Below are 23,090 nucleotides of genomic sequence, written 5' to 3'. Positions count from 1 at the left end.
TTGCATGAATTCATTCACTTAATCCTCACAACCACTATTACTATCCTCAGCTTTATACACGAGAAAAAATGAAACACAGAAGAAAATGACTTGCCCAAGGTCACTCAGTTAACGAACGGCAAAACCTGGAACAAACCTAGACGCTCTGACTTCTGAACCCAAACACGTAAACCGCCTCATGTTAAAGGAAGGCGTAAATCTTTAGAGAATGCATTACTGCCACCACCATCTGAGTCTGTCATTCCCTCTCCCTCTTCCTTCCTCCCTCCCTCTCCACTCCCTTTCCCTCTTCCCCTTTCTTCCTTCTCCCTTCTCCCACTTCCTTCTTTCTTCTCTCCCTTTTTCCTTTCTTTCTTTTTTGACTCCAAAGTCAAAACTATTTCCTTATTACTGTCAACTTAAAGCCTCAGGTTATGCTTTCAATACTTGACTTCTTTTTTATGTTTATTTCACATAGCAGAGTATATGCTAAAGTGAATAAAATATTTAGTGGCTTCATGAACTGATGAAACGGGCTATTTGCCGTCCATGTTTTGTTTTTATTTCCCATTCATTTTCTCCTCCCATCCTACTTATACACTTTCCAGTTTCTCCTCTCCCCAGTCTCCTACACCTATGCTGCTTCTGAACAACCTCTGTGGAACCTGTTATCTTGTTTGTTTGTTTTTTTTGAAACGGAGTTTTGCTCTTGTCGCCCAGGCTGGAGTATAATCTCGGCTCACTGCAACCTCCACCTCCTGGGTTCAAGTGATTCTCCTGCCTCAGCCTCCCAAGTAGCTGGGATTACAGGCGCCCACCATCACGCCTGGCTAATTTTTGCATTTTTAGTAGAGATGGGATTTCATCATGTTGGCCAGGCTGATCTTGAACTTCTGACCTCAGGTGATCCATCCACCGTGGCCTCCCAAAGTGCTGGGATTACGAATGTGAACCACCGCGCCCAACCTATCTTTAAAATATTCCCTGAAAAAAAAAAATAATGTCAAGTTCAGCAGCTTACAGAAGAGTATCAGGACACATAGGGAAGCACCTTAATGTTATGGGAAAATATCCTGAAGTTTTAATATGCCATATCAGAAGGGGGAACAAAGAATTACAACAGAGAAGCATTTCTCAAACTGTTTGGAGTGAGAGATTAATGAATTTGTTCAGGGGAAAAACAATGCTCCGGTCAAATAGGTTTGTTAAACCTTAAATACTCGATGTCTCTCCCCCTGGAGAATACCAATATACATTAGTATATAAAAGGTTCTGAGAAGTCCCTGCAATAAAGAAACCTGTTACACATCTACACATCACCTTAGCACCTCTCACACTCACTTGACCATGGCACCCTTCTCACCACTCCATTCCAAATACTTATTTGTACCTTTCAGTTTCAGAAAACAAAGTTCAAATCATCTTTAAATCAAAAACGTACTATTTTTCCTTTACAGACTCAAAATCAGATCCTGAACTCCTGTCAAAAAGGAAAAATAAAGCTCCCAATCAAGCCAACAATGTCAACTTCAAAAGCCTTCAGAGTTGGAATCTGCCTGTACCTCACTGATACATCAACTGCAATATCAAACTAGAAGCTTTGCACAAAATCTAAGGAGAAGGGTCTTACACATCTGTGTGCCAGGTGGGCAATTCCATGAGAGGGGAACATTGTAGTATAACTTAACTTGACAACGGTCCCTGTGGGCATTATTTTTTCACAACATTTAAACTATCGAGGGTATCACTACTTTAATCTTGCATTTGACCACCACGAAGCTCATTTACATGGCCTCTTAAACAAACATGGCCAGAGCACACAGTCCTACATTTCACTTCAGCTTCACCACCCCAGATGACTTTTGCACATAGGCCCAGTCATGATGTGAGTGAAGCAGCTGGAGGCAGAAGAATGGTGGCTTGGCTGATTAGGAAGACAACGTATCATAATAAATCTTGGGCAGAGAGGAAAATTGAATGGACTCACCATACACAACCAGAGAGACCACGTGACTCTGCTTCTCCTTTGAAATGGGATTGGTAAGGATGACAGTGTAATTTCCTGTGTCTCTTTCGCTCACTTCCATAATCGTCAGTACATGCCCCACTTTAACTGTGTGATTGGACTCAAGGGGTATTCCATTTTTATACCTATGAAAAAGAATTCTCAGGAATTAGTACAGTCGAAGGATTTGCTCTCACATGAAATGATGCTTTGTGTTTATTTCCAGTAGTTACCATTTTATTTCTGGGGGTGGGTAACCAAGGTACTTCACAGGGATTCTGACGCGCTCCCCCACCGTGGCTTCCACCAGAGAGTCCATGCCACTTCCAAAAGCAACAAAAGGTTTTTCTGCAAGAATTTTTTTTTAAATGTTAGCTTATTGTAAATGGTCATTTGGTTTAGTTTTTCATTTCAAGTGAAACATCAAAAACATTGAGGGTCTGAGTAGCTGCAGTTCCAAGATTCCATGTACTACCTTTCAGTGGGTCACATTTCAGCTTCTCCCACCCCTCCCGTGTTTCTCCCACACCTCCTATGCTTGCATTTGCTTTTCTCTCCCCACTAGTGCACTCCCACAAACCTAGTGATTGTTCAAGTCTCAACTCAAACACTTATTCCTCTGTGCAGCTTTCTCTAAGTCCCCCAGGGATGCTTGGGTGCTCCTTCTCCTCTGCTCCCAAGACACACTCCACACACCTCTTCCACCATGTGTTAATAGGCCCCAGGACTCAGTCCTCAGACCTCCTCTTCATTTACACCTTCCTCTAGCCTCAAGTTTACAGTATCATTCACATACCTCCTAAATATGTGTCTTCTGCCCTGACTCCTCTGGGTTCCAGGTTGATATATTAAACATTTCCACTTGGATGTTTAATAGGCATCTCCAGAGAAACATATCTAACACTGTTTCCCTAAATTTCACTGCCTCCTCGATCTTTGCCATCTCAGTAAATACCACCACCATTTACTCAGTTGCTCATGCTAACATTCGGGTCATCTTCCACTCTTTTTCCCTTATACTCCACAACCAATGAATTGATCAGCAGACCCGGTTGACTCTACCTTTGAAATATATCCAGAAGCAGATCACTTCTCACTATCTCTACCTCAACTACCCTTGTCCAAGCCACTCCTCAACTCTCACCTGGATAAATGTAATTAGCCTCTCAACTGACCTCCTTGTTTCTCCCCCTATTTCCCTGAAGTATCCTGGAGAACAAGAGTACTTCTATAAAAACATAAGCCAGAGCACGTCTCTCTCTGTGTATTTTGGCAAGTGCATCTTGGCAAGTGAAATAATTTAAATAAATTTAGGACACTTAGTGATTTCTATTTTGTTCATTCAGAAGAAACTTTCAAGTTCTTGCTAGGGATGCCATATGACCTAGAGGTCAAGAGCATAACTTTGTAGTCAGGAACTTGAGTTCCAATCTCAACTACTAAGATGAGATGAGCTAATAAAGTAAAGGCTCACTAAATCATACTTGTTGTAGTTGTTGCCACTTTTATGATTACAACTCAAATAAATAGTATTATCTAAGGTATTTTTAAAATTTCACTTTATTGATGCATTCTCATGATATAAAATCCAAAATCCTTTCCAAGGCTTATAAGTAGGATGCCACGCAAATTACCATGTAAACTCAGACATTTATGTAAATGAAAGAGAATAAACACAAAATTAAGGTGATTTACTCAAAGCCAGTTCAATTTAATTCCAGTTCAATTACAGTTGACCCTTAAACAACACAAATTTGAACTACATGAGTCCACTTATAAGCAGATTTTCTTCCACCTCTGCCACCCGAGACAGCAAAACCACCCCCTTCTCTTCCCACTTTTCCTCAGCCTGCTCAATGTGAAGACAAGGATGGAGACGTTTATGATGATCCACTTACACTTAATGGCAGTAAATATATTTTCTCTTCCTTATGATCTTCTTAATAACATTTTCTTTTCTCTAGCTTTATTATAAGAATATGGTATATAATACATATAACATATGAAATATGTGTTAATTGACTGTTTATGTAGCAGTAAGGCTTCCAGTCAACAGTAGGTCATTATTTACATTTTGTGGAAGTCAAAAGTTATACCTTGTTTTTTCTTTTTTTTGAGAAGGTGTTTTGCTCTTGTTGCCTAAGCTGGGGTGCAATGGCATGATCTCGGCTCACTGCAACCTCCGCCTCCTCGGTTCAAGCAATTCTTCTGCCTCAGCCTCCTGAGTAGCTGGGATTATAAGCTCCCACCACCATGCCAGGCTAATTGTTTGGATTTTTAGTAGAGATAGGGTTTCACCATTTTGACCAGGCTGGTTTCGAACTCCTGACCTCAGGTGATCCACCCACGTTCACCTCCTAGAGTGCTGGGATTACAGGCATGAGCCACCACACCAGGCCTATACATGGAATTTTGACTGCAGAGGGAGGGTCAGTTCCCCTAACCCCGAGTTGCTCGCAGGTCCAACTATATATTGCTAAATGTTTCCCTAGTTTGCAAAGCTCATGCTTATTCAGGTAGGCCTCTCAGCCTTACAATAAAACAAAAATTTAAAAACTACCCTAGCTAATACTATTTATCATAGTAACAATCTTAACAGCAGCAACAACTATAATAAGTAATACTAAGTGAGCTCTTACTATATATCAGCACATCTCATCTTTAAAGTTGAGGTTTGAACCCAAGTTCCTGACTACAAAGCTATGCTCTTGACCTCTAGGTCATGTGGCCTCCCTAACAAGAAGAACTAGGAAGTATCTTCTGTTTTTTTTTTTTTTTTTTTTTTTTTTTTTTTTTTAGGCAGAGTCTTGCTCTGTCGCCCGGACTGGAGTGCAGTGGCCTGATCTCAGCTCACTGCAAGCTCCGCCTCCCGGGTTTATGCCATTCTCCTGCCTCAGCCTCCCGAGTAGCTGAGACTACAGGCGCCTACCACCTCGCGCAGCTAGTTTTTGTATTTTTAGTAAAGACGGGGTTTCACTGTGTTAGCCAGGATGGTCTCCATCTCCTGACCTAGTGATCCGCCCGTCTCGGCCTCCCAAAGTGCTGGGATTACAGGCTTGAGCCACCGTGCCCGGCCAGGAAGTATCTTCTGAATGAACAAACTAGGAATCACTAAGTGATCTAAATTTATTTAAACTATCTCACTTGTCAAGGCACAGAATAATTTCCAAGGAGACCACAACTTACCATGGACCCTGACAAATGTGCTGTTCTTCTTGGTCATCAGCCCACTGGACGCTGCACAGGTGTACAATCCTTGGTCACCCCGAGTTACACCATCTATAGTTAAGGTGCTCAAAAATTTCTTCATCTCACTCCCAGACTGGGTTTTTAGATCTCGGATTACAAGTTTCTTATGCTGATGCTGAAAAAAGAGATGACTGAACGTCCAAAGCACAGCATATAACATTACCCAATAACTTCTAGTAACACAGAGAATTAAATCTTGGCCTTTGGTAAACACTATTTAATGCTAATAACAGGGACACCAGAACTTTTAACCTCATGCAGCCAACGATGTATTTGGTTTCAGGAGAAATAAATGGAACCAACTGAATTAGGATTTTTCAAACCTCACATGGCGAAAATGAGACGGATATAAACTGCAGAAACACAAGTAAATGTGACCACTGTTTAAGGAGCAATGTATCTCATGCCACCTCTTAAAGAGAAATTCCCTTAAAAGGAATGTAGATCAAAAACTCTGGAGAAAAGAGAAATGACATAATGTAGAAAGATGTAATCATCTAGAGAAAACTAATATTCATAGACTGACTGTTGCAGAACAGGACAAAATTCCTGATATTTCACCTTTTTGTGGGTGCTATCTGTTCTGCAATTCCCTTAACTTGTGTGTATGTGTGTGTGTGTGTATGTGTGTGTGTGTGTGTTAAGGTTTTTAAATTTTATCTGGCCAAAGAGGCCTCTATCTCTCAAGTAAACTTCATTGGGGCTTATTATCTAAGTATTTGGAGGTCTGGCTTTGAATCATTAGTGTTACCTTTGAAGAAGGGTATTCCCAGTTGAAGTCAATCCCCACATTTAGTTCAGTTCTTGCTGTACAATTTAAGACAAGCTTCTCTCCAACAGATAGTTCAACTCCATGAGACGGATTCAGAACCACATCATAAATCCTATACCCTAGAGCAAGTAAATTGAAAAAACAGAACATGAGAGAGAAAATAAGCCTGTAACTTTGCACAAATTTATTTATTTATTTATTTATTATTTATTTATTTATTTATTTATTTATTTATTTATTTATTTATTTATAGACAGAGTCTCACTCTGTCGCCAGGCTGGAGTGCAGTGGCCGGATCTTAGCTCACTGCAAGCTCTGCCTCCCGGGTTTACGCTATTCTCCTGCCTCAGCCTCCCGCGTAGCTGGGACTACAGGCGCCCGCCACCTCGCCCGGCTAGTTTTTTGTATTTTTTAGTAGAGACGGGGTTTCACCGTGTTAGCCAGGATGGTCTCGATCTCCTGACCTCGTGATCCGCCCATCTCGGCCTCCCAAAGTGCTGAGATTACAGGCTTCAGCCACCGCGCCCGGCCGACAAATTTATTTTTTAAAGTAATGCGACTTTAAAATGCGCCACACTGTTTTTCCCTGCAGGCCTCGCCAATACTTGGTAGCTCCAAGGAAAATGGCCAACGGAGATTTACAAAGCACTACCTTCACAGATCTCAAAGATGTTGTAACCCAGTGGATAGAAAAGTAGTAAACTTTCAGAGGTCAGTAGCCCTAAGCCAGTAGGGCCAGCTTTAGCAAACTGCTGAAGTTTCCATAAAATAGGTATAATTGAAATAATTGATAGCAAGCAATGCTCTGAACATTGAATTTTTCATAAAATGAGTTCCAGTAATACCATTCATCTTCATCCTTTTTAAAAAAAATTCTTTTTCATCCTTGATCTTGGCAAGAAAAGAGACAACCTCAATTGCACATGGGTTTATTTGGTAGAGAAGAGCAGATGAATTGCCCAACACCATATCCTGAGTTCCTATACTTTTCAATATCCTTCTTCACTGTACATCGTTATCTCCAAGATCTTAATACAAGGAGTTACTCTTTACTATCTGTAATTAATGATATGGAAAGGAATTTTCCTCTTACCTACAACCACAACTATGTACATAATAGACTGGTAACTTTCATCATTAATTTTTGCTTCACAGAAGACCATGCCAGCATAGCTGATCATATAGCTGGGAATAGTAAAGCCCTTCTTGCTGTCCCAGGAAATTCTGTTACCATCAGGAACAAATCTCTTTTCTGGGTACCTCTGGGTAATAAAAAGAAATACCAAATATTTAATCCAGTACCAAAAATGAGAGCCATGTACAATGATCACTGAAGAATTCATCTTATTTTTAAGAATACTAATTAGTTTTATTCAGTGTATTTCACCCTTCGTAAAGGATCCTGAAAACTCATTGTGAATATTATAAACAGGCTACCCATCTTACTATTAGCTTAAAAATATAAAAACTTAAGAGACGATTGGAGGAGATGCAACTTACTGCACAAAGTGACACGTTGAGATTTGAAATGGACCCGAGACATGGAATCACCACAGTTTTGTTTTTGTTCTCAGTAATGTACACGACTCCATGTTGGTCACTAACAGAAGCAATAAATGGAGATCTGTAATCTAGAAGAAAATTTAGTTTTATTAAAGAGTTAATGGTATTTACTAGAAAAGTTGGTTATTTTTCAGGTTCCTAAACTCTAACCAGACAAGTGAATGACTGGAAGTGACACCTCACACAAGCAAAGGCATCCATAGCTTATTCTACTGATAGACATCTGGCTCCAAGACATCTGGCTCCACACTCGGATGGGTGTGTGTGTGTGTGCACGTGCACAGGCATGTGTATGTATTTGTGTGTATAAAAATTTTGGAAAAAACTCCCAGTTAAGATTGACTCCTTTCACAAGGTTTATTGACAAGTAGAATATATTTTTATAGATTTCACATTTTAAAAGATTAATCATATTTTTTTCAAAAAGAAGGATAATATTTACTTTAAAATTTAAAGTTAAATCTATACACTTTACCAACAAGTTTTACTGATGTTTAAAATACTCATGTGCTCTCTCTTTAGGTAAATAATGTAAATTCCATGAAAATAAATGAATGGATCCCAAAGGATCTTTAGATTAACAGGAAACAACTAACATTTTTGAATTTGGTTATTCAAGAGGACCTTTTATGGGAGCATTTTAAGATTCTGAAGACTAGGGATATGATTCTTTCTAAAATCATGTTTAATTGTTTTTGCATTTAGTTTAACATTTAGCAGTCATTGATATCTTCAGTGACAAACATTTGAAAAGCTACCATTCCAAAGACTGAGAAGAAAATTGAAGAGATTCTGACCGGATTCAGTGGCTCACGCCTGTAATCCCAGCACTTTGGGAGGCTGAGGCGGGCAGATCACTTGAGGTCAGGAGTTTGAGACCAGCCTGGCCAGCATGGCAAAACCCCATCTCTACTAAAAATACAAAAAACTAGCAGGGCATGGTGGCATGCGCCTGTAGTCCCAGCTATTTTGGAGTCTGAGGCAGGAGATTCGTTTGAAGCTGGGGAGCAGAAGTTGCAGTGAGCTGAGATAGCACCACTGCACTTCAGCCTGGGCAACAAGAGCAAAATCCTTCTCAAAAAAAAAAAGATTTCACGGCCGTTCTTTACTCATACAATGTTAATATGCTGTTGGAAACCTAGTCCATTCCCCAGAGATAGAGATGATATGGTGTGGAGTCATGCTTGAAGTCTCAGAGAGATAACATTTCACGTTGCTATGCCCAACACATCTGATCAAGCATTTTCAGAGCGCTTCATAATAGTCAAAGTGAAGAAAGAGTTAATTAAACCACAGGGGACAAAGGCAACTAATTCCCTGCAACAGCAGAAGTTTGATTTCCTTCCCAGCTGGAAAGCACAGAAAAGCAGCCAATCTAGCCCACCACATGCCATAGTCATTATCTTATGAGGCCAGGGCTCACTTCCTGGCTCCATCCATTGCTGAAGAGAATGGGGTCAGAAGATTAGGGAAGTAAGGTGGGGACCACAGGGGACATTAAACACCTATCCATAGAGAATACTTCAGTGTTTCCTTTCCCATTGTTTAACTTCGTGGCCAAAATCTTAGACAGCCCAACTCCTAGAACTTTAGGCTTAGACAGGAAGCAGGGTTTAATGGTATACCCAAAGACAGGCAGTATACCAATAAACAGTGCTAGGGATTGCCACGTCTTAATGTTGCCTACCTTTCATCCACATGCTAGGAAATATTACATAACTTGCTTACAGAGCAAGCCTTTGGAAGCTAAATTAACCCTTTGACGTCAGACTAGACCTGTTTAGTAAATCAATTCTATTTTGGTACCTCAAAAAAAAGGAAATAAACAAAAGAAACCCAAACAACCACTCAGCCTCTCAAAATAAAATATTTACTCAAACTCATGAAATGAATTTTCACATGTCTCCAAGTTTCCTGACTTAGGAAGAAGTAAATAATGAGACATTATGGGGAAGGTTCATCTTGTAGTATTTCTAGACAGGCTGAAAGCAGGAAATCCTTGCAATCTTCTGACCGAGCTGCATCACTCAAGACTGCCAGGTCAAAAGGAGCCAGAAATTCTCCAAGATGTGAGACTCGTCTCTTTCAAATCCTGTGGAGGGAAGGAGGAGGGCACAGAATTCTATCTTGGACAATGCTTACTCTGGGCAAAGATATTTCTCAAACGTCGTGAATCCAGTGGCACAGTTTATTTTGATATGGTCTCCACTTTTTCATTGCACTGACCATATTACACTACTGAAATGTAAGCAGAGATATGCAAGTGTGTTTCCCAAAGCTGATGAAATTCTTGCCTTGTAAAAGCTGCTTCTGAGAAAAAAAGTCTAAGTCATCTTCACCTGTCTCAAATACTCTGGGATGTAAAGAGGCATATACATAAATACATAAAATGCCTGTTTATCTTCACTGAAAAGAAAAATATTTGGTACATACAAGCAAACTATGATGCAACCCTTACATTCCTCAAATTTATATCATAGGGATCTCATTAGTTAAGTCAGGTTTTCACAGAAAAAATAAGGTAGTGTAAGATTTTTGAAACACAAAAGAATGCATAACTCATTATAAATGCTGAATATATGTGATTTATTTTATACTATATGGACGTTAAGTCAGCCTTCATAATATCAATCCCAAATTGCACATCCTAGAAAGATACAGCATATCATGCAAGATCTCAGACCAAACAAGCAAAGGAAAGAAACATTGTCCTGAAAAGAGTCTGAAGCAATGTCTTTATTTGCACATGAGTATGGGAATTATTTTCTATGAAGTATTAGTAAGAAAAAAGTTCCTGTGTGCAAAAAACTCCAGAGCCCTTGGCAAAAATGCTTTCCTATGCATTCTTGGGAAAATCTCCTACTCTGCTGTAGATAACTTATCTCTCCACAGAAATTTCTCCATAATTCACCCCCAAATCTTCCTCGATTTCAAGAATTTTCAGTTTTCTTCTAAAACATAAGAAGACTTTTTATAAGTCTCAGTGGCCAATAGTGAACACAGATTTACCTTAGAAACAAAGATCAGACCCAATCTAATTGGGCAAAAGTGAGATAACACAGCCCAAGCTCCAGAATCAATCAGTCTTATTTCTCAGAGGAAGCCTCAGGAGAGAAGAATTTTGTGTATTCCTCTTGGCAAACAGCCTTTAGAGCAAGCCCTTTGTTGTACTCAATTCTTCTTTGAGCCTATTGTCTTTTACAACTGGTAAAGAGACGTGGGAAATGAATTTTATTTCACCACTTACCTTGAACATAGACATAAATGACTGAGGCCAAGTCAGTTTCCCGGTAGAAGCACTTGTAGGCTCCAGTGTCATTTCCGATCACTTTTGGAATTGTGAGTGTCTCACAGAAGAGGCCATCGCTGCACTCAGTCACCTCCACCCTTTGCTCACTACCACTCTGATTATTGGGCCAAAGCCAGTCCAATTCCCTCTGTCCCCTGAAAAATTAATTTCAGGGAGGTATTAATATGAAGTGCCAGACTATGAGGCTATTTCTAAGAAAAGAGAAAATTTGGTTTTGAAACTTAAATAAACTCTTCAACAGACACAGTCAAAGTCTTCTACCAGCCAGGCATGGTGGCTCATGCCTGTAATCCCAGCACTTTGGGGGGCTGAGGCAGGCGGATCACCTGAGGCCAGGAGTTCGAGACCAGGCTGGGCAACATGATAAAACCCTGCCTCTACTAAAAATACAAAAATGAGCCAGGTGTGATGTAGCATGCCTGTAATCCCAGCTACTCAGGAGGCTGAAGCATGAGAATTGCTTGAACCTGGGAGGTGGAGGTTGCAGTGAGCCAAAATCACGCCACTGCATTTCAGCCTGGGCAACAGGGCAACCCTGTCTCAAAAAAAAAAAAAAAAAAAAAAAAGAAGTCTTCTACCAACAAGTCGGATTGACATATGATAAAAAGTTATAAAGTCAGCTTCAGAAGTCACTTTTGGCATTCCTGAGTTTTCCACTAATTCATGCATTCTTTCATTCAACAAAGATTTGTTAAGCATCTACTACGTGCCAAACTTGTTAAGGACTAGAGAAAGAACAGTGAACAAATCAGACAAAACTCAATGCCTTTATGGAACCTCAGTCTAACTGGAGAAAACAGGCAATTAAAAAGTAAGTAAAATTTATTGTATAAAAGATGGTGTTTAGTACTATGAAGAAAAATATAGAAGATGCAAAGAAAAGGGGAAAGAATTTTGCAGGAGGTGGTCTTGATAAAGCCAGCCATAGGAACATCACGAAGAGCAGTATTACAGGAGCAAACATAGCACATGGAAAGGCCCTGGAGCAGGTGCATATCTGGAGTATTAAGGGAACAGCCAGGAAGCCAGGCCAGCCAGGTAAGAGTGGGCAAAGTGGAGTAAGAAGTGAGGTTAGGAAGGAAGGCGGTGGAAGTAACAGTCCCTCAGGACCTTGTCAGGGCCTCGCATTAAAACACAGATGGCTTGTACTGCAGCATTTCTCTACAAGGCCCCAAGGAAGATAAGAAGATAGTCAACATCAAGAAGAATGTATTATTGGCCCTTCATTCAAAGAATTTAAACTTTCCAGGAAGTTGCAGCTAAATCAATGAAGTTACTTTTAACACACTCCATGGTTTTTTTCAGAACGTAAGAAATGTTTATGCAGAGTTTTAAAAAGAGAGCATGGGATCCTTGGGGATTTCAAATAGCCTTTGTTATCAAGGGTTGGTAAAAGGAAAATCTAACGGGAAATGTGTCTTGAGTGAATAAAGCTAGAGAAACAGCACCTGCTACTATATTTTTTCCCAAGCGCTGGGTATTAGTAAGGGACTAGGGTATTCTTTATGCTGCAGTCTAAAATAGATGTATGTCATTCGGTTTAATGCTTAGTATTCAACAAGCATGAAGCAATGGCAATAAGCTACCCAAGGTCCTTTGTGGATCCCCAGCACTCTTCCAGGAGGGAAACATCACCTCCTCTTTTCACAGTCTCTACCAAAAACACACAGATCCCAAGAAACCTCCATGCCTTTCATGTGTCACCACTATGTTAAACCCAAGGGTCTTCTGTCTTTCATCCTGGGGTAAGGGCTGAAAGGCAAAATGTAAAGGCCTCTTCCTCTTGACAAAGAAGTCTATTCCTCCAGTTATCAAAAATCAATAGCATGACTTCTTGCGAGCAAATGGGGAAAGATGTATTCCAGAATATCAAGGCAGAGCCCGAACTCCATTATTTATGCAGATCATGCACTCAGTAATATTACCCACTAGATATTAAATTGCTATTAAATATTACTGCCTAAATATTAAAATTAGTTTAATAAATTTATTATAAAGCAAAGTTTTTGGAAAGGGATAATAAGACGTTCAAGAGTCATACTGAGCATAATAAATATAGTCCCCAATTTTTTCAACTCTGTTCCTTAAATGTATGCCCTCAACTTCATTTATTCATTCACAGTTATTGAGTGTATGTCCAGTATATGCCAGGTGGCTGTACTGGTTATTGGAATGTGGGCGTGTGTGTGGATTCATGTGCATGTGTGTCTGTGTGTATGCATGTTAGCAGAGAATAGTGTAAAAACACCAGCAAAATGGTACAGAATTTTTCAGAGAAAATTCTTCTCATTTTTCAGTATTACATCAGTTCTTAGAAACCTCACCACTTATGAACAATTACTACAAGCTCTATTACAATTCTACTCTACTGGAAATTATTTCCACTCAATAAACAATCAGTTACTTAACACAAGAAATCTAGATCTAGAATGAATCCTTACCTGCAAGTAATTTGAAGAGTTGTATTAGCCTTAATTGTAAGTATGTCTTTTTGTATGCTGAGCCTGGGCAGATCAAGAGAAACACTAGGCAAACCTAGAAACAAATTAAATAAATGAAAGTAGTTGCCACTCAGTTAGACCTAATAGGAAACACCTTCCATAAACAATGCATACTCTATACTTTAAAAGGCCTCTTCAGCAATTCATTGTATAAAACTGGGAATTTACTTTTCACCATTCTCAGTAAAAGTTCACAAGCTGTGTCATAACAGGAAGAATGGGCAGATGGTCATAAACCAACACAACAGTTCTGCAATTCATGGAGCTAGGGTGGAGTTCCTGTTTTCCTGCATTGCCAACTTCAAGGTCTTACAAAAGGATATGGGACATTGAAACCAAATGAACCTTCATCTGATGATCTCACTCCCTTGGGAAAGGACCCACTGACATTTCTTATAAAACATAGGATATACACATTTGACTAAATTGCTGATTAAGGAATCCCACTTAGAGGGATTTCTATATAGTTCATCTATGTACCCTGAAGGGAGTGAGAGAAGCTATGACCTTGTCTCATTTTCCTTTATCGATTTTCTAGTGTGCTTCCTCTGGTAACCAAACTGCCACAGCTGAAATAATGGCTCAATAAAGACTGTACATTAAAAGCATGGGAGAGAAATTGAGGAAGAGAAAACATTCCCCAATTCCACACATACATGCATATTAATATACTTTTATGTATGTGTGGAATTTTCCCAATTTCACACATACATGGAAATTAATATACTTTTCTCTCTACTGTAATTCATTAGCATTACCCTTTTTTAAAAAAGCATATGAATTTTTTGGTGAAAATTTTCCCAATTTCACACATACATGCAAACTAATGTACTTTTCTCTCTATTGTAATTCATTAGCATTACCCTTTTTAAAAAAAGCATATAAATTTTTTTAAGTGTAATGCTAATGAATTGCAATTGGGAGATCTGAACTTATTCATCAAAGCCCTGAACTCATCCTGACATCAAGCTTCAGACATAAGAAACTTGTCTTTACCTAAAAGGGATAAGAACCAGAAAAGTACCACAGCATAGATTCCTCACCACGGGTCACTCTACAGCAAGATAATTGAATTCTCTGTCAACTAAATGTGAAGAGCTATGACGTATTGAAAAAGCATGAGAGAAAGAAAAATTGTCCACTATGCTAGAGTCTTAACAAATATCAAGACTTAGAAAATACCAGCTTTAAAAAGGTAATTGATGCTGGGCAGGCACCCAAGCTTTCTAAGTCATATCAACTAAGAAAAAATGACTCCCTAGGCCTAAACTGGCATTGACCTTGCTGGGCAAATAAGAGAGTATGAACAAATAGGAGGAAGTATGAGACGGTATAAATAGAGAGAGTATAAGTAAATATCCAGTGCAAACATCCAATGCATTGAATCTGAGAACCCCAATGTGAACAAATGCAGGCAAAATGAATAAGTGACTGCACATGTTCTCACACACTGCACAGATGTGCAAAATAAGTTACTCACATAACTGGTCCATATCATGGTCTTTAAATCAATAATGTGGTTTTAAAATAACTGGAAACTAAGTTATATCAATATCTCAGAAATTAACTGGCATTGGTACTGACTTATGTTTAGGGCAGTTTTGTTCTTAAGACTTTAGACTGTGTCAGAATATCCCTTGGTCTACAAATCTGCATTTTAACAAGCATTTCAAGTTACCCTAGCACAGATGGTCTATGGGCCACTCTTGGACTGCTGCTGGTCTTGGTGGTCATGTTTAATTAATTTGCACAGTACTTTGTGTATGGAAAGGGGGTTATATTTATGTTTTAAATAGAGAACGGGATCTCGCTATGTTGCCGAAGCACTCCTTGAACTCCTGGGCTCAAGCCATCCTCCTGCTTCTGCCTCCCTAAGCACTGGGATTACAGGAATGAGCCACTGCACCCAGCCTGCACAGTACTTTTTAATATGAAAGAAATGACTGCCCCCAAAACAGGCAAACAAAAAACCAAAGTGTTTAAAAGCAAAATGAAACCATCCCATTTTGTCTAAGAAAAGGAAAACGAAAACAATTCATTTGGATAACACAGATTTCAAACTTGACTGGGAAACACTAGGCTGAGAAAGATGCTGAAAACGTGATGTACAATTCACACTACAATCCAAATGAGAAAGAATCCATTATTTGGGCACATTCTTGTGAGAAAAAAAATGGCAGTAAAAATAACTCAATAAGCTGTGCCTACTCGGCTACCAAAATGAGAAACTCTTGAAGATCCCTCATCATTTATTGCCACAGATCACATTCTAGACACACTTTCCTATGTAACAAATATTTTAAAAAAGAAAAAGTATGTCCTTCATTCATAGGAAGCTGAGACAATGCCATACTACTCTAGAGACAAGTCTACGACAAAAATCTATTCAACAAGGCTCTCGATAACTTCACATTCATATTTGTAGACCAACAGTTTTTTTTGTTTTGTTTTGTTTTGGTTTTGTTTTTTGGTTTGGGGGATTTTTTGCTCCATTTAACTTCATTCATTTCATTGGCAAGCTTGAGCTGGACTCTTCAGAAAGTTCTAAAGAAATAACTGTAAGAGGTACATATGCTACTACTCAATAAAAAGCCCTTCTATGTTCAAATCCCATAACCAATATTAATTAATTTGTGCACTGTTACTCTTCCAGCTCAAAGACGGGAAGGAAAAACAACAGTGCCTCTGTCTCTAGAATTTGATGGCACCAATTACAGCCCAATCCAATTAAGCAAGTAATGCACTCCAAAAGGGCAAGTTCACCATTATATTCAGGGCGACCCGACTGCCGACTGCCGTTACTACTGTGCTAGGAAACACCCCAGGCTTAAAAGCAACTAACTTATTTGTGGAATACAGAGCAACCACGTGTTCCAGACCTTCATTCTCTTTCCATAAAGGGGGAGAGAGAGGGCTTGTCAGGGACAAATGAATGTCCATGGTGGACTGGCCCCGTTGAACCAAGTCATTATAAAGAAAATTCAATAACCATGGACAGATGATCTTGGTACTGTATGTGGGTGTGAGTGTCTTTTAAGACATGTGATTCTTGTCTTAGGAAGTAAGAAATTTTTTTCCCTGAATTATTAGACTTCTTTTTTTCTTTTTCTGATCCTTTCCCCTTTCTCACCCTGGAAAGGGTGGAAATCTGGACATCAGCAAACTGGCTGCGGGAAAGAAATATTATCTAAGAGGTGGGGAGAGAAAGGGAAGTGAGGAAGAAAAGACAGACAGCTATTGACTCAAGAACGTGTGTGTTCCTAATTGAAGGAGACGGAAATTTTAGGTGGCAGGGAGAGGAAGGAATGGCACTAAAGCTAGGTACCAAGTACCACAGGAAAGGTTTTCGGAGCCTGAACTTCTGACTATGCGCTTACTCCAAGGACCACAGCGCTTTGGAAGATGTGCAATGCTTTACGCAGGACAGTTGGCTGTTACTTGGAGATCCTTAGGGAAGCTGTCACAGCCCCCAGGACAAGTCCCTATTCCCCTCCTTCTTCTCTCTGCAAGGAGAGCGGCGTCCTGCACCAAAGAAGGAAAAAAGGTTTCCCTCCTCTCCAGACCCCACTTCACACAGTGGGTGTGCAAATGTGTTCGAGCATAAAGACAACAACTGGCCGGGTCGCGATTCTACTCGCAAAGAGGCAGAACCGAGTGTATGGTGCGATCCGGGAGACCTGGCTTGAGATTCCTGCAAGATTTCCTTCCCTAGGCCCGGACTAGGATGTTGCGCGCAGCCAGACAACTTTTCACCGGCTATTCTCGCCTGCGGAGGCACCTCCTGCCCGCCAGCCCCGGGCACCTTCCCACCCCTGCCTGCCAAGAGCCTGAGGGTGTGTCGGCATCTCAGGACACGCTCCAGCCGAGGTCCCTGTCGCAGACCAGAGTCCCGGAAAAGGAACCAGGCTAGAGCACAGGAGACCACAGACTTGCTGGGTAATCGGGCCAGTCTCTGAGCCTCAGTTTCCCTACTGGTCAATGAAAGATCGCAAAGTGTCAAGTCCCCTCCAACTCTCCAGCTCTACGATTCTGAGTTAGATCGGGCTTTCAGGTTCTCTCCGCCCTCACCCGACCTGTCCGCCTTTCTCCTCGGGAGTGGGCTCCTTACCCACAGAGGCGGCCCGGGTCTCCACGCAGAGCCACAGGGCGACGGCCAGCAGCACCTTGCTCGCCATCCTGCACCTCGAGCCGGGCAAAATGCCCAGAACTCTGGAGCCGGTTCTTTCTCCCAGCGCCTGTCTAGAGAAGGAGGTGCGGAGGGAACCCGCGCCACCGCGCAGCGCAGGACCGTTGAGCGCACACAGCTTGGGAGCCCGGGTGCCGACCGCGGCTGCAGGGGCGTCTGCGGATGCCAGTAGGAGAGGATATCCCGGCTGCCAGACTGGCTTTCTGCGGCGCGCAAGCGATGCCCGGCGCAGGCAGAGGAAACGCAGTGACCACACACCGCCTGCTCTCCCGGGGTCCCGGGACTCAGTGCGGAGTGGGAGCTGCGGCCGAAACTCTAGAGCGCGGGGGCGGGGCCGTGCTGGGCGGGACCGGGGCGGAGGAGGGGCTCTGCCATGCGGCCAGCCCCTCCCCTCACCCGGGTGCGCAGCGGCGATCTAGAGCTCCCCAAGCTTGTTTACGTCTCCCCATTTCCCCACACGCACGGACTGCGTCAGGCCTCAAGTCGCCCAGGAGAGAACATCCCGGAGCAACAATTTTGTTTCTGGTGTAAATAAAAAGTAGTCGGTAACGGGCGCTGAGCCACTCCAAGGCTTAATCGCTTGCGGGTCCCCGAAATTTGGGAAGCATCACCAGGAGCGCAGCGAGAGGCACCGCGCCCTCACCAGGCGCGTCAAAGTGCAGGACCCTCTTCGCCATCGCGCGCGTCTAAAGTGGCCGAGAACCTGCAGCAGTTTGGAGCCACAAGGGAGAAGCGGATACTGAGCCAAATATGCCGGGTCGCAAGCTGGCAGCGACTCCAGTCAGTAGTTTTGGTTTTTGTATTAGGGTATTTTATTTGGCCTGCATAATTGTGGTTTAAAAAGCTGAATCTGGTTGCTCTTAATCAGAAAACGCACTCGCCCTGTTCGCCAACATTCCCGCTATTTCCCAAAATGTTTGGCGGCTCCAAGTTTGAAGTGACCTGCCTAGCCCCAGGAAGGCATTTTGGTTTGGGACCCCTGCCTGGCTCTCGCCAGAAAACCTATAGCAGGGCTCCAGGGAACTGGAGGTATACTGGGCCTGTCCCTGGCATGAGGCTTTCCGTAAGAGAGAGCTTTTGTCCATCGTGTTCCCCAACGAAGAGCCCTAGTGAAACTGGCCAGGCCCCTTTTCAGAACAGAGCTTCCAACCAAGACATCCTTAGGCCCAGGGGAAGGAGGCCAGCTGCCAGCGGGCTTCAGTGGAGGAGCAATGAAGCAAAAGCACCTAGGACACTCTGTGACCAAATTGCACAACTGTCTCCACGTGTGTGGACTTCTTGCAGCAGCTGTTCTGAGGGGAGCTCCAATTCCTTCCTGACCACATTCGTTCCTTCTTGTTTTCTGTCCATATCTCCCCACACCTGGGGAGTGACATCAACTGTCCCTTTACTTCATTAAATATGAATCTTGCAAATGCCTATGTCTCTTATCTCCCAGAGGAGCTTTTCAATGACAACCTAAAGGACCATTCTTCACCAAGATAAACACACAGCATTACTATATTTACACCTAATTCAAACTGGATTGACTGTATACAATTAATGTAACCCGTTACTTATCTTCATCTGTTTTTAAATAGTTACTGTATTCATCCTTCTACCTTTCCAAGTTGACGGATGAAGTATTTTAACACTGAACTATAATGAATGTATATGGCAAAAAAAAATTTTTTTGAAAAAACACAAAAAGTTTTAGAGCGAAAAGACTTTCTTTTGGCAGAGGCATTTTTACGTTTCCTTGTTTTCCCAAACAGATTCTTAAACACAAGTATGTAGATATGTCACCCCCCTCTTTCCACAATTGCTTGGTATAAATGCTGTTTGAGCCTTGGCTTTTTTCCCTTTAAATTTTATTTATTTATTTGAGACAAGGTCTCATTATGTTGCCCAGGCTGGTCTCCAACGCCTGGACTCAGTCCATCCTCATGCCTCAGTCTCCCAAAATCCTGGGATTACAGGCATGAGCCACCCTGCCCAGCCTTCACTTTATAATATACATTGGAGATTCATTCTACATCAACCTTAAAAGCTCCATCTTTTATTTATTTATTTATTTATTTATTTGTTTGTTTGTTTATTTATTTATTTATTTTTAAAGAGGCAGAGTCTCACTATGTTGCCCAAGCTGGCTACGAACAAAGCTCATCTTTCCATCTTTTCAATGTTGGCATGGTGCTCTACTGTATAGATGTACTCATATTTATCTGGGAGGTATATATTTGGGGAGGGGAGAGAATCTTTAAAGAAACTCCTCTCTTCCTGCTAGTAAACTTAGCAAATAAAATAGGATGGACTCTGGCAGAGTTGGATAAAGTGGTGGGAGATGGAACCTGGTAAGGAGAGGGCAGTTTTTCTCCATCTCCATCACCAAACAATTCCCTATCAGCCTTATTTACAATTCATGACACTTCCTCTTCCATGTCTCATTTAAGAAGATAGCGTCTCCTCTGAATGCAAACCAGAACCTGCAGGCCGGTGGTAATAGCCCCCTTTAGAAGCCTTGGAGGAAATGATGCGTCTTTGATGGCCGCAAGACCAGAATTTGGCAGAGTCTCAACGAAATCAGTCTACCACTTTCCCTCCCACACAGCACTTAGAAGTGCCTTAGGTTCACACACACACAAAAAAAGGCAAAGTCTGTTAAAAAAAAGAAAAGAAAAGGAAAAAGAAAGAAAAGTCTGTTCCATGTGCAGCACCCTCTCATTAGTCAGCATTGCAAAGGAGTGACTTTTGTGAGTTAACCCAACAGTACGGTAACCACCTAGCAAAGTGCCCCAAATGTGTTGAGTGTTCCACAGATGCTATTCAGATGCTACAGCAGAGTAGTAGCTAACTGTACAAGACTCTGGGGCCACTGCCTGGATTTTATTCCCAGATCTACCACTTACTATCTGTGTGGTCTTTACCGATTTACTAGTAACTTATCTATGAAACACACAAAAAAATTATAATAGTACCTTTTTCACAGGGTTCTTATAAGAATTAAAGGAGTTACTGCATGTAAGGCATTTGGAATAGGCCCCAACACAGCTAGTAACCACAAGATCTTGGACATAGTAAGTGCCAGATAAATATTAAGAAACATTCTGCAAAGGTCAGTTATACTACAATGCATGGGCTTCTTCATGCTGCTGAGATCTAAACTGCAAAGAAGGCTCATTCATTCAACAGTTTTTGAGCACCTACTATATGTTAGGCTCTGAACCAGGAACTGGGGTTATGATGGTGAAAATAATGGCAAGATGAGCTTAAATGAGGAATCATTGTAACAGCCTCATCCAAGACAAATTTAATTTAATCTTTAAGCACTTATTGTCTCCAGCTACTTTTCTGGGCTTGTACATACAGAATATACATTGTTCATATTCAAAGCACACTGCATAAATTACTCTCCATGATCTCCAAATTTGTTTACATTACCAACAGTATTTTGGACTCCATGTCTTAACATGTTATATGAAGATTGGTCAAAAGTTAATAACTGTGGAAGTTGAACAGTGGGTATTTAAAGATTCATTTGACTGTTTTCTCTTCTTTTGTGTGTTTGAAAGTTTCCATGATTTAAAAAAAAAAAAAAAAAATCAATTTTAAATGACTGTAATCAAAGCGATGCCCAGGCCAATATAACACTAATTTTCCATTGTCTTTTCCTTGATATGGTGAAAATAAGGATTTGGAATGTCCTTGAGCATTATCTTTTAATCATTTCAGTCAGAGGCTTCATCATTTGTCAATGAAAATAATAATTCTTACCTACCAGGACTGTTATGAGACTCAAATGAGATCATCTCATGAAAGTGCTCCATAAACTGTAAAATGCTGATGGTGGTAATAAGGATTCAATAGACGTTTAATTTTTTTCCTTAAAGTACTTGTTACCAAAGCCTTTAATTAGGTGTCTTCCACATATACCTTCATCGCCTAAGAATATCAACGGTTCAAAAATATTTCTGGCCAGGTGTGGTGGCTCATGCCTGTAATCCCAGCACTTTAGGAGGCTGAGGCAGGAGGACTGCTTGATGCCAGGAGACTGAGGCTGCAGTGAGCTATGATTGCACCACTGCACTCCACCCTGGGTGACAGAGTGAGACCCTGACTAAAAAAAAAAAAAAAAAAAAAAAAAAATAGTATTTCCCATATTTCTTTGAGATAAAGATATAAATATAGAGAAGAGATACATGGAGACCTACATGATTAATAGAAAATATCTAGAAGGGTACACACCAAAAAAATACCTACCTTGGGGAAATGGTTGAGGCACAGAGGCAGAGGGATGAGAATTTGTACTTTTTGCTTCATATATTTCTATAATTTTTTTCAAACCAAGAAGGTATTACTTTTACAAATAAAAAATACTATAAAAGAAATCAGCTCTCTTTTCTAGGGTTTTTATATTTTTAAATATGACCATTTATTGATTACATGTTTGCATAGACACTTTCTCATGTTTACTATATTTTTCTTTCCATGTTCATTTATTTTCAACTTACCAGAGCCTATAACTACCTCACCAGATATTGGCTCAGTTTCATAGCCCATCCATACTTACAACTATTGTGCCTTGGGAGATCATAAGCATACCCTTTTTTTCTCATTATCTGCCTTCTTTAAAAATCTAACTTTATTTTACTTCCTGTGTGATTTATACATTTAATTTAACATGTATTTGTATGTTCAAGAAAAGAAAAGCTATGTCACCACAAATCCAAGCCTGCCTCGAATGTGTCCAACAGTGTTCGATTTTATTTATAAAGCCTTATATTCTAGTAAATATAAAGCAAACTCTCCATCTTCTTTGTGAAAGAGATTAAAGAGAACTTGATTACTTGCTCCCTGCAAAGGAAAAAAATCTCAGTTACTATAAATATGTATAACTATGTTCCAGTCCCAAACTCTCCCTTATAGTTTCTTGGAATATCTCACATAAGAATAGATATAGTAATTGTTAAATGTGTAAAAGATGCAAAGAATTTAAATAATCAACTGAAAGTCCACATAACACCAGAGAAGGGTACTAAAAACTAATAAGAGCTAACACTTTTTGAGCACATCATTTCAGCAGGCTCTGTTCTGAATACTTTATTTCTCATTTCATCCTCGTAACATCCCATGAGGTGGCAAGCACTATTAGTATTCCTTAGAAAGAAAAGAAGTAAAGAGAAAAAATATTTATTCTCAATTAAGTAAATGTCCCTTTGCCTTCCTAAAAGTCTTGCCAAAAAAAAAAGTTGTTGTATTTCTTTGTAAATAATCAATGAAGTTTTTCATTATTAAGTAGGAATATGATAAAAGGAGGGCATTCTTTGCTTTTTTCAATAACAATAAAAAGAAGGGGTAGATTTTTGGAGCACTTACTATGTGTCAGGTATTTTCCTTGGATTATCTTATTTAATGCACATAATAACTCAGTAGAAAAGATACTAAAATTATTCCCATTTAAGGGAGATGGGAAAATGAGGTTTAGAAAGTTTAAGTAACTTTTGCAATGTCCCATAACTGTAAGTGGTGGAATCAGGACTTAAAAG

General features: G+C 40.5%; 1 protein-coding gene across 1 annotated transcript in view; it reads right to left on the bottom strand.

The window, feature by feature from the left end:
• KDR (kinase insert domain receptor) overlaps nt 1-17,848 on the bottom strand; it is a 48,106-nt gene extending 30,258 nt beyond the window's left edge. The window contains exons 1-9 of the mRNA XM_023192242.2: nt 17,488-17,848; nt 13,320-13,413; nt 10,816-11,012; nt 7,506-7,636; nt 7,099-7,267; nt 5,985-6,124; nt 5,171-5,348; nt 2,218-2,332; nt 1,967-2,130 (exon numbers count right to left, since the gene is read on the bottom strand). Coding sequence (XP_023048010.1) covers nt 1,967-2,130; nt 2,218-2,332; nt 5,171-5,348; nt 5,985-6,124; nt 7,099-7,267; nt 7,506-7,636; nt 10,816-11,012; nt 13,320-13,413; nt 17,488-17,554 — 1,255 coding nt within the window. The 5' untranslated portion in view covers nt 17,555-17,848. The remainder of the gene's footprint in view (nt 1-1,966; nt 2,131-2,217; nt 2,333-5,170; nt 5,349-5,984; nt 6,125-7,098; nt 7,268-7,505; nt 7,637-10,815; nt 11,013-13,319; nt 13,414-17,487) is intronic.
• Nucleotides 17,849-23,090: the final 5,242 nt, after the last annotated feature.

This window comes from Piliocolobus tephrosceles, chromosome 3 (assembly GCF_002776525.5).
Source record: "Piliocolobus tephrosceles isolate RC106 chromosome 3, ASM277652v3, whole genome shotgun sequence".
Taxonomy (NCBI): domain Eukaryota; kingdom Metazoa; phylum Chordata; class Mammalia; order Primates; family Cercopithecidae; genus Piliocolobus; species Piliocolobus tephrosceles.
Note: the sequence above shows the minus strand (reverse complement) of the source record. Positions and strands in the feature narration are given on the sequence as shown.